Genomic DNA, 17,419 nt, shown 5'->3' on the forward strand with positions numbered 1-17,419 from the left:
CGGATTCCAATTGCCCGCATTCTATCCACTTCTAATTCCAACAATCGTTTATCTAAGTATGGACCCAGTTACAACCGCCACTGACTTACAGACCAAGTGGGCTTCCACTCTTTTTTCTACAGCAAAGAATGCTATCCTTCCTATATGTGGTTCTGTTTGTTGTCCGATTATCAAACCAATTGGAATATGAGTATCCGTGAATGCCTTTGGGGTAAGAGGAGAAATGAATTAGTTTGAGGTGTGCGTTTTCGTCTATCAGATGTCAGTGATTATTGCAATGACGTTCCACCTTGTGGCACTGTATACCATGCTACCGTTAGTTCTGTCGCCCCAAAAGAACCTTTCAGACAGCTGTCTTCCGATGGGGAACTATTTTGTCGTTCACCGGTAGCACCCATTGGGTGCCTAACTGCCATGCAACCCAAAGGAAGAACGAGGGCTGGGATACTGCAAGGTTGCCCAAGCCTAGACAGGGGAATTGGAGAGGCAGAGGTTGGGTTCAAACCACGGACCTTCCGGTCAGTAAACTCGCGCTCTTACCACTTGGGCTATCATTTGTCCTTCTTTAAGGAACTATGCCACCCCGCGAAGAGGAATGGCCTAACTGGGACTTATCACTACAGTCGTGCACGTATATTTATGAAAGCTCTGTTCCATGGCATTCTGATTCCAAATTGTATGTTTTATTCGTTTTCTACTTATCTTCTGAACTGTTGCTTTCAGTGAAATGCTCTTCCCCAACAGACCTTGTGAAGTTAACTTCCCGTTGCTGCAGTAAAACACAGATGAAGAGGAACCAGGTTCGACAGATACACCCGTCTCCATACATATTTGGTTTTCACGGCGAGACTCACTTGCAACCTGGTTGAATCTTTTGTTTATGATGTTCCCTCTTAGTAGGTGGTGTGCCTTAATGCGGAAGTTTTGTGGATACATACCCCACGGTTCGGTCAAAGTCTACTTTGTGCGATAAAAGACAGGGGTATGTATGAGATATTCATTTGATTCTTGGAACGGACGGCTGTACATACACTGAGGACCTACATTACGTTCAACATCACGTTCCTACCACCATTCATTGCATGTAAACGTATATCTCTCGCGGATATGATAACCTCAAAAGTTGTTTGAGCCGCTAGGAGATCGCTAGACAGACCATTTTCCACCCTCCGCGTCACATAAATACATCATACTAAGAAGCTACAAAGGTATGACACACTTTGTCCCACCGGATGTATCGGCTCTGTTTCTAGTCAATACAAAGATTTTTCACTTGGCTAGTGTTTGCATCCAGTGACGATGAGTTCTTTCCAGTTCAACATTCTTGAGTTGCCCTGATCTAAACAACTTGTATATTCACATCCTATTAGTAGCTTCTGTGCATTTATTGGTAGTTGACCACGTGGTTCTTTATCTATTCTTCGAGCTTGGCTGTTCACTGCAAACGTTATGTTACGTTACATTTGAGGAGATATCTTTCAATAGTCCCTTTCTTCACACTTGCACTCATATAGTTTACAGAGAAAATCTTCAATCTCTAACGTGATTGACTGTTCACAGCTAATCTTACCCAAAGTCCGACTGTACATCCCCATCTTAATTGGTCCGGTTGTGGCTTGCGTTGGTCCGCGGTCTTTATCTCTGTTGTTTGATTGGCTGATTTTTTCCCTTTCATTTGTTGTAGTTTACTCATCTCGAGAGTCGTTTGGGAGTCCTATGACTGCAGCAGTTCAGCAGCTGGTGTCTTGATGGAATAGAGGCCAACAGATGTAAACAGTGAGCTCACATCCAATAGAACATGATTTCATCCTCTTCTGTCGTCAAGTCTTTCTATTTGTCCAAAACTTGTGGGCTGTTGACTGAGTGCCACGATTCACTGCTGAAATATCTTAACTTTAGTGAATAGCTCTCAAAAGGTTGTAGACTGGTGTACCTGTAAGAATGAAGCCCTTCTGGAGTGTTTCCAAAACCGCATAAAGGGTAGAGACATCCATGTGGTCAAAATACGCCATTCATCGAAACTGTTTCACTTTCCACACTGGATATCTCATTCCTTTTCTAAGCCTGATATTTATGAACTGGAATGCTTTCCAATGCAAACCATTGTTCCATTAGACGTTTGGATTTGCTGTTGGATGAACGTGGTGTGGTAGGGTCGCGCGTTAAACCATATCTGATGGAGATTACTGTCATGTACTCTTGACAAAGGAAGACTCTCTTGAGAGGGATTCCCATTGGGTGCGGTAGCTGAGACAGTCTTTGAACTGATATTTATCCAATACCAGTGTTCAACTTTACATGCCATGCCAACTTCCCCTAAGATGGCATCGTTGGCCAGCAGTGAACCGGTAGTTATCAACATATCTGTTTGATTTCACAGTTTTTGAAGCATCTGCCCGGTCATTTATTCCATAGTAGAACGTTGCCAGTACCCAACCGTTGTGGTTGTCCGACGATTAGTGTACCTCAATCACCCATAGACTCACTCACTCAACAGACTCTGCGACCGCATTGGTCAATGGATAAGGGGTCGACACATCAGTGTTCTGATCTCCCAGATTTGTGTTCAGGACAGCTGTGAGGACATGTTCCTTATTAATCTACAACTGAGGTTGCCTTATATCAACCGACGCTTCCTTCCAATCAGGCTTTTTAACCAACGCCTTTGGTTGATTAACGTCCAGGTCTGCGAGCCCTAACTGCTTTTCAGACTACTCGCAACTACTCACAACTCATCCAACGATAGTTTTGTGAACCACTGCTTGATACAGTCAGCCGGTTCACCTTCCTACATGCAGCGGTGCACGTAAATGATGTTGCCGTTGAGGCCTTTTTTTTCTTGCACTTCAAATTACATCGCTTCCCCCCCCCATTCTTGACGATATTTTGCAGCAGTAAGGACCATGAAGATCTGCTACAGCTCACAACCTGTCCCAAAAAATTCTGGGATAGTTGAAATCGCTTATTCGTATAACGAGACACCCTGCTACAAAACTCGATCTCATACCCCTCAGCTATCACTAACGTGAATTAGTTCCAAATCATCATTTGTTACAGAACCTCCATGTTGCTCCTGATCACGCCCATGTAAGATGGCGTCTCTGTTTGTGTCTGTTCGGATCGCGAGAAATTCCCGCATCACCTTTAGCCACAGGGAAACCGGCCGACATTGAAATTGTTACATGAAAAAACATGGTTTCGAGATATACACTTATTTGCAAATTAATTTGCCCTTCAGGAGAGACTCAACTAAAACTCTTTTATGATATCCTACAACTGAATGTGCCGCATACAGGCCACCTCATGTGCAGCGGTAGAATAGCATAAACGAGAGGTTCAGTTGAGTCACTCATGAAAACCAAATAGATTTGCAAATGAGTGTAGTTCTCGAAAACAATCCAATTCGGGTTCAAGTAAAACGTAAGGTTGACGGAAACTCGGGGACTGCGCCTACCTGATTAGCCCCCCGAAGGGCGAAACCGGTCGTGGGCTGTCGAAGAGTTTTCAGCAACCTTGTGAGTAGTTTCCTTTAAGAAAAACCTGGTTGCGAGAACCTCGTGCAGTTTCACTAAACACTCGTAACCATCAGTGTATCCCGATTAAGACTGTGGGCGAATTAGAGCCTAGAAAGCAATTCCTGCTCGGCCTGGACGCATCCAGTAAACCGTTCCATGATACCTAAGCAATACAGGTGCATCACGAGAGAGGCACATTTTATCAAGCGAAGCAAAGGTACGGGATCAGGCATGGCCAGCAGCCATATCCCAACAGGGGGACAGAACACAGAGCACTCACATTACAGGAGTCAGCCAGTGAAGTCACTTTCTATACGCCCCAGTAGAGCAATGGTGGCACAATCAAATCACCACTTGAACCCGCCTATCTAGTCCACTCAACAACGGTTGAACTTGTAACTGTGGTAAGTCTACTTTGTTCATTTCGTGGGTAGACGAATATTCATCCAGGCTACCCACTTTCGCTTTTTTCTACAGGACAGCCGTAATTTCTAGTTTCATCCTCCATTTAATTGCAACCGTTTGTGGTAATCTTTTTGAATGGGGAGCCAAAGTCAATTTTTCATCATCATCATCGACAACTGAACCTAAGTAATCAGCACTTTTAATTTAAAAGATGTGTAAAAGCTTCCTTTTATGCCCCGTTGAATCTTACTTGATGTATCGACTTTGTGCCTAAAGGGATAATTTTGCTAACTAACTTTAATCTTTAACCCTAAACACTTGAATTGCAGGTCTACTACCGGGGGTGGGAGGAGGTAGACTTCGTGCTTTTTATTGTACGAACTATCATAATACACCTTTCATTCATCTCTAGAGACACCTCATCCATCCTAACCCTCTCCTGTCGAATTACAATCTGGGTCAAAACGCACTGTGCATTGTCCTTTCTGATACTTGGTACAACTTACCCATTCACCTCGTTACGTTTCACATATCACTCTACGCACAATTTCCGAATCCCGCATTCAACTTACTATGATGCACAATTCGGGCCAGTTTTGAGCGAAATATCGCACCGTCACGTTGGGATATTCGGAGCAAAAATTCCGCCCGACAAATCGTCGAATAATGTCCAAATCTACCTCTGATTGATAGTTTCGGAAGTACTGTTGACGCTCGTAGTCGTGACAGACAAGCGCTCCTGCTTGGGTCTCAATGAATCTGGTGTGGCGCTCTATATCAGGCACAAAACCCGGATCCGAAGGATGAATTGTCTCACAAACCATGGTGTCTTCCATGCTACCACAAGTAGTTATAGTCTTACCAAGAGTGCTGTATCTATCTATCACTCGATCGAACTGAGTTATTGATTTTGAATTGGAGTGGCTGGTCACATGATGCTCATCCACTCTGAAGGTCTGACGGGCTGTAGCAGTCGTCCAATCACTGTCCTTATATGGGCAAGGAAACCTCATTAGAAATATTGGACCCGAAAACAATGTCACACTGTAGTAGAGTTTCAAAATTTACCTCCAGATGAAGAGGTTTATCTTTGAAAGAAGAAATAAAGTTTTCTGTGGAGAGACAGAGTAGTAGACATCAGACGAAAGGAATTTTCGCACGAGGTATAAAAGTACCACAAACGGGGCCGATTCGTATTGCTGCAGTTCAGATTTCGGGTCCCGAACTTATCATAAGCTCAAGTCATATGTCGTTATTCCGTTACCTAACCATTCACTTCTGTCACATGGTTGCACATGAATGTAACCAATTCATCTCACACCAGATAACTTGATGACAACTCGAGGATGAGGCGAACCTGGTATTGTACTGTCAGCAGTTTTCTTGACCTTATTTCTTTTCGAATGGACTGCCTGTGCGGTCAAAAGAGTACGCCCATCAGATCAAAGGACACAAACTTAAGTGGCATATCTTCAGAACCTTAATTCGCACTTTGACAAGTGGAATGGATGGATAGGAATAATTTACTTTACAACTTACTTTACTTCACTTTACAACATAAGGTTGACGGAAACTCGGGGACTGCGCCTATCTGATGAGCCCCAAGAAAGGCAAAACCGGTCGTGAGCTGTCGAGGAGTTTTCAGCAACCTTACGAGTAGTGCTTTGCAAGAATAATTTACTTCCTTCACATTGAAAAGAGACCCAAACTGCGTTCACAACTGGATGGAGACAAGACAGATGTTTATGTAACCAGTGGTAGTTCTGCGGGTTTTCCTTAAATTAACCTAGCAAGTGGCCGGCAATTTAACGTTCGTGTGTCAGCATTGCCTACGGAACATCTGATCCAGTGCTAACATTAAGGTCTCATACTGTTGAAACTCAGATGAGCATTCTGGCTACCGCGGTAAACCAGATAATGGCTGAGGTGACATGTGTCCCCATACGAGTAAACAGCGTGGTACATCATGTCAGTGTTCTGGAGCATGCGTTTCACCGTGTCATACACAGGTGGCCCGACTGGTCACGAGACGTGAACTCAAATGACACTGAACAACATACAAGGTTAAAAAATTGAGTGTATGTGACTTCTGTCTACATGACGGAAATATTCTTCGTTTCTTATCACTTGCACCTGGCCTAGAACGTATCCGTTTCAAACACTTTCCTGAAGTAAATCAGCTTCAATTGAAGCGACTCATTCTAGACGTTTAAGCGACGCCAGTTTGCTGTCTATTTTCAATGATCCCAAGCTACAAAATCCAAACAATCGGGCAAGGTTTGGGAAGAAACCTACATTTCGTCAAACCCACCTTTGAAGATGATCTATTGGATCTTCTGCTCCAAGCAGCGTGCTCGCAATTGTCAGTTTTAGCTGCGGATTAGGAGACAAAACGTGGTTAGCATTTTTCAGAGTAAAATTGACAGGACGGGATGTGCAGTGTACGATGCCTATATTGTGCTGCCTACCGCCTGGATCTTTGTTGTCTTGTATCACGAGGAGACCACCAGCCATTGACAAGAACAGATCACCTGGCAACTATCTACAGATGGCGGTGGGGGCCTGAGGCTTTCGCTCGACCTGGGTTCGAACCACACTGTTGCTAACGCTTGAGTTCGCTTCCAGTTGCTTTTTATCACAGGCTCACTACGCCATAAAACACCCAACCAATGATCTTGTTACAACATCAACCGTCAGACGTTGGGGGTAACTGAAAATAACTGCAAGTCGATGCCGGCCATTTTGTGGAGAAACGAGTTAAGCCTTGAAGGTGCGATTCGGACAGTACTTTTGATAGGTTACCACCACCATCAGGCTTACTGGTGTCTGATATGTATGGACAGTTATCACGGTGTAGAAGTCAGTATGATTTCACTTGCAAGATCATCTGTTCCGTGAAGGTAAATCGAACTACACAACTTCTGTTTCATCTCTGGAAATATCCCCTAAGATATCTGAAAGGTAACGCCATGCGGTGACAGATCGTTTGCCGCGCTTACATTCTGTGCTTGTTCAGTATGACGTACTGATGCTGAAGTGCTCCCGTAGTGAAAAGAGTGCTATCAGTAAAACCGATTGACTTCCTGGTACCCAACCGCCTACAGTAAATCCACATGGCAATAAGTTGAGTTGATCTATTGTGCATTATTTCGGAAGAAGATAGGCAAATTATCGCTCTCTTATAATCTTAACTTATTTGACAGGCTGCACAGGGCCAGGAATCTCGCGAAGGAACTCTATGATTTTTAAGACAAACCTTATTTACACCAGATGACATAGGATGCCTTCAAGATGTCGAGGTGAGTTGCTGCAGCCCTTTTGTCATAGTGCTTATGCCGATCAGATTTGCAGTTGGTGCTACTTAAATGCATTTCAACGGTTACCGACATGTCATGGGGAAAATAGGCGTTTTCATAAAAAGTTCACTAGAATGGCCTTGCCTACCCCATACTTGATATGGATAGTTTTAGCACCGCTTCATTGATAACGATCAGTGGGTTCAAACGGATGCCTTGTTAATCAATAAAAACCTCCCCGCATGCACTACGAAAATGGGTGCGTTCGACTGCGTCAGGTCACTGGTTATAAACTGGCTGAACGATTCCAGATTGAAAGAAATCCCATGGTTTTTTGCGTTAAAGGCAAATCCTAGTTTGAAAACACCCGGTGTACTGTGGTTGGTTTGATGCTAAATCAATACATTCACTACTGATACTGACCCAAGAAAAAGATATCCGATCACAAACATGCAGGGATCTCATGCTAGCTTGCGGTCTTTCTAAACATTCATTCGAAGGCTTGACGACCTGTACGGAGGCCAGTCGTCCCTAATAACTGAACACCACATCATTTGGACGGATGTGTCACGTGCAGGACACGGGCCAAACGAAGGCATGCTCTGATTGGTCAGAATGCCAGCCAATCCGATTCAAGCACCTGTGACTCGACGCTTCTCGCTCCCTCACGGAGATTCTGGCAAGACCTTGTGGAACACTCTGTGACTACCCTATAAATACTGTTGTACTAATTTTCATTTGTCTCCATAAGGGGCTGTGTAAAGTTACCGTGCCTTTTGATATACCGTAGTGGAAAAAAATCGTTCAGCTGTAGCACCCTTTCGGTGCCTAGCTGCCATGCCACCCGGAGGAAGCACGAGGGCTGGGATACTGCCAGGTCGCCCAGGCCTAGACAGGGGAAGTCGAGTGGCAGAGGCCGGGCTCGAACCACGGACCTTTCGGTCAGTAAATTCGCGCTCTAATCACTTGGACCGTCTCGCCCCACTCACGCCCACTACCGTAGTGGGGGGAGCAGGAGGCCAAGAGACCGATACACAGTTGCACGACTGTCCACCAAGTCACAACACGACCTCTGTTTACCCCTCAGTGGATAGAGAGAACAGATGCATGTTCTAAATCTTCCCGCTTCCAGTTCAAAACGGACTCGAAATAGATCAGCTGTAAAGGCGCGAACCTTCCGATCGGAAGGTCTGTGATTCGAACCCAACCACGGTATCATGTTTGCTCCTGTTTATTGGCTTGAGTCTGTGTGTCCAGCTTGACAGTTGACTTACAGACATCTTGCCGCCATTCCGTGAGGCATCATCAGTGCCCAGTTGGGTACGAAATTCATCTTTCCGTGTATGAATTTGGAAGAAAACCTGATTGGACATTGATGACCATCTTGAAGTCCGACTGGTCAGCTCGTGATTTGTGTTGCATTGTAGTCTGCATCTCTTGCGTTCGCTTACTCCGCTACATACTATCCTTGCTTTCCATTATCCCCTGTTCTGGTTGGTCCATCTTCTTTCTATCTAATTGGTTGATGGCTTGGATAACATAACCGAAGAGGTTTCTCTCGATGGCATGCAATCTTTGCACCCAGTTGAACACCCGTGATGACGACTAAACCCAAAACGAGATCATAGTGAAAGGGAGAACGTACGCAGCCGATACAAGGGGTTTTTCGCGGAATCACTCCAAACTTTCGTGCAGCTACCTTAGACTGTCCTACGTAGGTCTATCAACCAAGTCACTGTTGGATGAACTCCTGGGTTCGAAATTTGTACGGAATTGAATTGAGGTTATGCTATTCATTCATTCAGGAGCACCCCTTGGCAAGAACTATGCTCCTACTGTCTTGTAACAAGTAATGAGGCAGAACAATATCCGCAGTTGACAGAAAAAATCATCCAGAAACCTGCTTCGGAAACAGGGGTAATGAGTGAAGAGTATGACTCTGTAAAAAGCGTGAATTAGAGCAACTTCAAATCATCACACTCTTCAGAAAAAGGGAGCCTTCCAAGGGCGGATAAATTTGAACAATTTTGTTGAAAAGTAGCGTTAATGCATATGCCATCCCACAATTGGCTTTAGCTTGACGGATTGCTGAAAAATTTTTGATCACCCACGACCGGTTTCATCTTTGTCGGGATTGATCGAGTAAGCGCACCCCCCAGGCCTCCATCAACCCTATGTTCCGTCTGGACACAAACTGACTGGACACAAACGTGAATTCGTACTAACTGAAACATGACGCGGCAGCTGACGGGGTAATGATTGGAAAGCAGCAAGTTTTTACCCCGCGGCGAAACGCGCACAGGATATAGATGTGATGAGTGAATGCGTCACTGCATGCGGGATTCTATTTCACAGCTTCTGTGACGTGCAATGGTTTTGCGCAAACCTTATGGCAGCCAGTATAGCACCTTGGGGATTTCTAATGACGATCAGGCTTGCCTGCTTTTTCCGTTAGATGCTAGCCAACCACTCGATCGTACTACAGCCCTTGACCATGCACAAGAGGTAGATATAACAGGCTGTGTGCACAATCTCGACAGCTTATGATCAGACATGGGTGTATGCTAGCTGTTTGAATTTGAAGTAGAGAGCACTATATGGCTTCGTAGTGGCGATTAAACGCCTACAAACTTCTTTGTAAAGTATGAGGCATCCACCTACGTATGTATCAAGCTATCAAAAACCCTGTTCAGATCACAATGGATAAATCTAGGCCTGAACATCTCAGTTTTGAGCTCTCCATTTCCCCTACCTTGTGTGTCACATGGAGGACACACCTGTTTTGAGTTAACTGTCCTGCTTGAGTTCAAGCAGGCGAAGAGCTTCGAGTGTTCGCATTTGTCCCTGTTCCCGACCTTTATTAGTTCATGCACACGCACACGCTTGGCTTCGCTAAAATGGGCAATTAAAATGCAAAACTTAGGTCGGGAAACGTTTCTTGTTCTCAATGTCAGCATTGGGCAGTTAAATGGTCTCAGGTGTTTTAATTGCATCAGTATCTGGTCGGAGTTGTAGTACTTGCCAGTGTACTCCCTCTCATGAGAAATCGCACCTACCTTCCACTTTCCAAACATGCCGTTCCACTAGACAATTACATCAGCTCAGCCACATTGCATGCCTTGATTCACAATAGGCAACAGTAGCTTTCAAATATGCCGTTTGGAAAGTCTGTTCACTTTGGAGACACTATAAGAGGATTAAAGAGGTATAGTTTAAAGAGCTCACCCACCACAAGTAGAACACCTGAGATTAGCTAGGTTTCACTACCTCTATCACTTTCCGTGATGAAGAATAAATTAAGGTGGGGAAGTGGGTACATCTGATCTGCACCTGTGTGATGAATTGCTCAGCCTTTGGGACAAAAAGCTGTTAGCATTATTATTTAACCTGCTGTATACTACTGTTATTGCGATGTGGCTGGATAGGTTCTGTCACTAAGCGCAACGGAATTCGGTATACTAACGTCCTCTCAACAGGCACCAGGGGCTCTTGTTAAGAGGATTCGATTTGCTGATAGTTTTTGGAAATATTTTCACTTGCTCGCGGTTGAATAAAAGCATTTGAAAAACTATTTTAGGTTGCGTGTCAGGTTCCTTATTACCGTTGTCCGTCCTTTCTACTAAATGAGGAGTAGAATATGAATATAGCTGTCTCGGTATGTGTGCAAATTCAGGCTTAATACATTACTGGACTGTGATTCGTCACTAGAAACTGCAATTAATTAACGAATAAAGAGAAAAACACATATCAGGCTTTCGGAGGTATACCGCTTCCGCTCCATGAAGAGAGCATCCTACATGGGAGATCAATTCCGATAACAAGATTTTCTACTTCTAATCAAGATTTCCTTGTGCAATCGAAGTCGGTATATGGAGAGAAATGTCGTAAAGCGCTGCACGATACAAGGTTGCATTGGACGGAAACTCGATCTCCGGGCTTTCTGAAACGAGGAGTTAGAAAGTACTGCTTAAATGGAGGTGAAGCATAAAAGAAGGGAAGAATATCCTTAGGAATGAGCGGCTTTTATTCGGAGATAGCTTTTGGGGGGTGGATATACCACTCATGCAATATTAATAACAAAGGCGCAAGGCCGATGAGCCCAGCTGTGCTAAATCCTTGTTGACATTATAAAAGAGGCTGTACTAGGATACTCTTGTAGGTTTCTGCCGCTTTTAACTTTCTCCCGATTAGTATCCTGAAGATGAGATGTCGTACTGCTTGATCGGGAATTCTCTTCGTATGACGACCGGTCTCCGCTTCTCAAATTTCATTTATATCTTCTGAGTGGTTTGGTTCCCATGAAGTTATTCAGCGAATGTCTTGCTCTTCGATGCGGACGCCTATACAGCTGATGAAACATGCGAATAATATCTGGCCAAACCGTTCAACGGCCTTTACCGCATGTTATTGAAGGTTTGCTCGGAAATTATGGAATCATTTCACAGTGTTGGCCTATTATCGTTTTATGCTAAAATCAACTTCCAGGAAAGCTCAGGAAGACGTATAAAGATGTTGAATTTTTGAAAAACTGTGTGCAAATACGGTTTTTGCTTTCGTGCCTCTTCCGTACTTACGCAGATAGAGAGGCTTCTCCATCCTGCTGTGGTTTCTCACGGATCCAACTGTGCTGTTTTTTCCGTTCGTCTCTGGCAATATGTGAATTCACTTCAGAGGGGCTTAGTTTGCAGTCATGTCTTTCGACGGAGGATTTCCTTGCTCACCCAGCGGTCTCGCTGAATCTGATCGCAAAATATAAAGACCCCTGTCCAGCGTAGGTAGTTCTGTGACGAATTACATCCACGAGAAATACATGTCACCCGAGCAAATACCTCCTGACGCCGTTCACTTTTTTTCGCTTTTACGCAAGTTTATTGATTTTTAAGTGCGCAGCTATCTGAAATAGTCCTTCGTTGATACGTTTTCTAAAGGTCTCAAGATGTTGGCTTGTATCCTCACACATCATTAAATGTTTGCTGACCTGGAATCTCTGGTATTACTCAGGGCTCATTAATGTTTGGTGAAAACCGATTTCGTTCGTGTGGGTTAGAAGCCACCGAGGATGGACGCGCAGTTGGAATCGTCACTTTCCATTGCATGTGCGGCGAATATCGGTTCCAAACAAACCACCGAGATGCGCTTTCACAGGAGGCAGTTGGTCGTCTTGAGCGTATTACTCTCAAGAACTGCAGTGTCAACACTTCACTCTTGCGGCAAAATATGGCATGCAGGTAGAGAGAAAACTTTTCGGCATCGAAGTAACTATTTGCTGGGAAATATATTACCACCAAGAATAAGTGTCTTGATTGCGTTGAATGCCGTTCCAGATCGAAACGTGTAGCTTCAAAACGTTTCCAAGTGAGTCGATCGACAAAAAAACAGCAAACGAAGTCACCTACCAACAAACCGATACCATAGTCTAAATTCACTCCCCTAGCAATACACAACTCACTGATTTTGGGCAGTACTCCGGTAATTGTAATTTTCGTACGTCCATACTTTACGGGCAAACTAACATTCAGTAGTCCCCATAATAAGTAATATCCTTGGGTAGTGCTCAGAGAGAGGAAGAAGGCCTTCGTTTCGGAGTTGTTTATTAGAAAATGCCAACTGAACAGTTGCAGACTATTGAACAGGGAAGGAAAACTCTCATGTGCACCCTGTTTACAAAACTGAATATCCATCTTCTCCTAGAGCGCGTTTTCCTGAACTTTCCTGGATATTCACTGACTGTTACTCAAATCCAAGCAAATGTGACTGCACAAGTTCCGTAATAGATCTCACTTTCCAAGAGACGCAAAGCGGTTTTACGAAAAGACATACTGCTCGCATGCCCTCAATCAGTAGTATCGCCGTTACACCAGTACCGGGACGGGAGGAGACTCAATACACCTTAATGAGGTTTTGTTTTCAAATAACTTTTCCTAAGTCAAGTGTCCCGACGCGTCTAGACATGAAGAAAGCACGTGTGGAGAACGACGCCTCCCCAAGGTCACCTTCGGTGCAACACGTTTCCGAGGGCAGGTCCGTTGGTGGAGCTGACCAAGCACCGCTTAGCAACATACGACCAGTGGTTGTGATGAGATGGTTCACGGCAGGAACGATGCCAATGGTGGACAAAACGAACAAGCAAACGACCATAATTGGCCATTTAGTCATCCGGTATATTTATGCAGAAGCTCTGTATGTCGACCCTGACAACACAGCCGTGTCCTGGGTTCTCTCTCTTCTGGTGGCAGGCTCAGTTCCGGCGTAACCAATAGACGGCCATCCACTATACAACATCAAGCAAACAACCAGACGATATCTCTAACTTTCCACGAAAGTTCCTCAAAGTCGGTCACTGAGAATCCTCTGAGGTCAGTAAAATTGTCCCGATTAACACTGCAGAAGATTCGATTTACGTTGATTTCACAAGGTGAACTACAAAAGTGGTTGACTGAATAAACCACTAGCGGGGTTCAGAAGGTGAGTCTCAGACGTACTTTTCATCTAGTGAAGCAGCCTGCCAAGTCTAGACATCTGTCATGTGAATAAAATCCAGTCTGGTGAGTAAGGAATGCATTTTTTAGTGATTAGAAGTACGAGGTCACACTCCATTTTCAACTTCAGCCCAGCAGTGGCCTGATAACACGTCATAGGTGCTGGATGAGGGAAGAAAGCAAGGTTAAGAGTTTACACCCAGCTGGCATTTCTAGCAGCAAGAGTTTAATGGTATAAACACACCCTCCTTTATAGACGTAATACGCTTGAAAAAAATCATAAACGAGAGATTCGGCTGCGTTCCAGATGAGTCTTCCCGTTTAAAACCAAATCGATATGCAAATGAATGTATGTATCTAACACTCTCCTTTCTTGAAAGCTCCTGTTGCAGGTACTGCGTGTGTGTGTGCACTTTGCGCTGACTGCAGGAAAGATGCCACTTAGTTCGCACATCCAACTATGCGGTATCCTGGCCACAAAACCTTCCACATGACACAAACGACAGGGCTACTCTTCAATTCCGAATGAAAGGACACACCTTCGACCGCCATAGCGATACGTAGGCCAGCCGCCTTGTGACGTTCCTTCGTCTATCAGCGCATGTTACATTTGGTAGGAAGCATTATGACACGTTACCGTTTCACCACGAGGGTTCCTCGCGGTTTTGTTTGGACACTTTTAGGCTCATTTTATTCAAAGGATATTGTAAATCATAGGGCATTTGGTGATGCGTTCTGGGATATGCTCTTCCTGTTAGGAGGAATCCTGTGACTCGCTAAAATCTCTTCTCCAGAAGTAACAACGCACTCGGGACTTTGGTCATTCGAAAGACTACCGTGTCAAGAGATTGTTCATTTGCTAAATTTATTGATTTTCGTCTCCGGGGAGGACGACCATATGCTTCCACATGGAATTTATACCCACTTCGTTCCACTGAATAGCTATTCAGTTCCTCCCAAATACAGAGTCTTGGATAGTTTGATGGGTGTTTCCAAAGGCCTATGGTAGAAAGAACATCGGGGAACTGTATACTCATCTAACACCCAAAATGTTTTCCAGAAACACACTCAATCGGAAATCAATTTGGTTTTCACGCGAGACTCAACTGAATCTCTCATTTATGTTTGCCTCAATGCATTCCACAATCAGCAAAACTGGAACACCAAACGAAAGCCTTCATAAAAATCGACCGATGTGTCAAAATATTCCTCAAAAGACATCTTTATGCATAGACAGTACTTTTAGAACGTGCTTCGTTTCAGTCACGTGACAAATTAAACGTCGATGCCCGTGGCTGCTTGGATACTCTACACACTGTCGTATGAAAGCTTACCTGACTTTTCCCCACATAATTTATCGTTGCCCTGAGTTCTTTCACCATTTTTACATTGCGCTTTATCCTGCTGTCACGAGTTTAGCAATGCATGGGTAAAGTAGTCTCAAGGATGAGCTTATCACGTGATGCACAAACTTTTTTCACAAACCAGGATCTTATTGGTTGAAATAATTTCCATACGGATTCCCCTAGTCAGCAGAAACAAATATATAACTGGCAATTATAAAGTTGCAAAAATCCATCGTGCTGGTAGCATACGACAGGCACTTTAAACAGCCTGACTGACTTTGTTGTCTAGACGCGGCACACTACTGAAAAAGTTGCTGAAAACTGTTGGACAGCCAACGACCAACTTTGCCTTTCTTCGGGCTCATTAGGTAGGCGCAGTCCCCGAAATTCCCTCAACAGTGCGTCCTACTTGAACCTTTTTTTTGAGATTTAGATGACTAATCTCACTTGCGCACGAATTTGGCTTTGACGGAAGACAAATTAATTATGGTAGCCCACTATAAATTCGTGTACAAATGAGCGTATTTGACTTTCATTTTGTTTGACTGAATTTTTCGACATTCATGTCGTAGCAGCTACTGCAAGAAACTAACACTAATGTTCCTTTAAATAAGAGTGCAAACATTAGGCATGAGTCGCCTGTAGGACACTACACAAATCGATGATGACGAACTTGTCAAGGTACGCCCAGACTGTCTGTCCATTTGTTGACAACCTTTGTAAGCTTTTAGAGCACAGTATGCGAATCAGAACGAGAGTACACACGCAACAGTCACACTCCACACTTGTGGAGTTGTTGAGAAATTGTGGTCACTTCGCATTGCGATACTAAACACCAGGCTGAGGCAAGACGACTGGTTGATATCGCAGTGTGAGAATGTTGAATCAGGACACGGTGTGTTTGTTTGACTTTGAGATGTCGTTAGTCCCGTGTCTGAAGTTAGGGATGGGTCTCACCAAGGAGAATGGGGAGCTGGGAACAGAGCCCGACGAACATATCTGCTGGCGTTTTGCCAACACACTGTAACTGCGGTGCCGAGCATAAAACCTGATTCAGAGTGGTCGGAATACAACTGATGAGATGCCACGTTTTACAAGGCGAGATTGAAAGTATGTCACAAAGAAATTACCTTTCTAGTATGCAGCGACCTAAGCGTGGAGAGAAGCATATAGGGTTATAATCTGTTCAGGTGTCGATAGGCAAAGTCACCCAACACAGTTTCAAACAGTCAGTCAGACTTAGAGGACAGGCGACCGCACAGAATGGAGTGGTTTCTGAAGCCTCCAAAACCCACGGTCGATTAGCCGAGGAACTTTGGTCTGTGGCGCAGGAGCATCCTCGCCTCTTTGTCTAAAATATGTTTCTGTTCTGCGAAAATTAGCTGACCGTTTGAGGCTTGGACACAACGTGACGAAAACGATTAATCGACATCCACCCTAAATCCACCAATTGACTTCAGGAGAGAGTTGAGACCATATCACAGTTCTATGGAAATCAGCAACTTCCTAGCCCGGTACATAAATTCCAATACATTTAAACCAAAGTAGTAATATTTCAAAGTGCTTTTCCATGGTTTATAAAGGCTTTAAGGGTGTGATCGGTCATCGGTCGATAAAGACAGCTTCACCACGCTTGATGTCGTTCTAGAATTGCCCACATAGCCAACTTATTTGTAAAGTGTTGACGCACAGAAAAAGCAGAGGTGGGCGACCAGACTGTCTGACCTTGAAATAGTCGTGCGTGCACCATCCGCAATACACAGCTTGTTGCATAACGCCAGTGCACTTTCGATGCCGACTCGCACTCGAAGCGCAAGGGTGAACATGGGTGCCGCGGCTGCCAAATGTTGTGCATTCTTATGTCCAAAGGAGAATGAAATTGGAACATTTTTTCACCTTGATCCCAGAAACACCTAAATCCAAGGGTAAGTGATGACGAATCGACATGTGATTCGTTCGTCACACCACCCCTATTGATGATTACACTTGAAACGTCAATCCTAGAAATGAGGTTTCTTGTTGGGGTGCAACGTTTGGATCGATTCGACAAAATAAATTTACACCTATGCATAGTAGTGTTTGCTCTAGCTTCCTTATCTCTGGTGGGATATGGAAATAGGTAGACTGTTTTTCGTCAAATTGTCACTTCAAGAAAAGGAAAGTTTGTCAGTTCTTTGAAAACCCTTGACTGAAGTAACGATTAGTCCTTCCGGTGAACGCTTTTATTCAAGTCAATTTAAATATGATCCTGTGTGACACTCTGTTCTCAGCTTTACACCGATTACGATTATCTAAGGCCTATATTTATCATCATCATCATCATCATCATCATCATCATCATCATCATCATCATCATCATCATCATCATCATCATCATC

At 44.1% G+C, this 17,419-nt stretch overlaps 1 protein-coding gene across 1 annotated transcript; it reads right to left on the minus strand.

The window, feature by feature from the left end:
* Nucleotides 1-51: 51 nt before the first annotated feature.
* On the minus strand, nucleotides 52-10,107 carry T265_14055 (hypothetical protein; the record flags this gene model as incomplete). Its single annotated transcript, XM_009171826.1, has 5 exons — nucleotides 52-204; nucleotides 4,493-4,909; nucleotides 5,470-5,604; nucleotides 8,002-8,151; nucleotides 9,994-10,107. Coding segments are annotated over 5 exons (969 nt in total), but the record flags the coding sequence as incomplete, so codon positions are not given.
* Nucleotides 10,108-17,419: the final 7,312 nt, after the last annotated feature.

The sequence above is a fragment of the Opisthorchis viverrini genome, assembly GCF_000715545.1.
Source record: "Opisthorchis viverrini unplaced genomic scaffold opera_v5_135, whole genome shotgun sequence".
NCBI lineage: Eukaryota > Metazoa > Platyhelminthes > Trematoda > Opisthorchiida > Opisthorchiidae > Opisthorchis > Opisthorchis viverrini.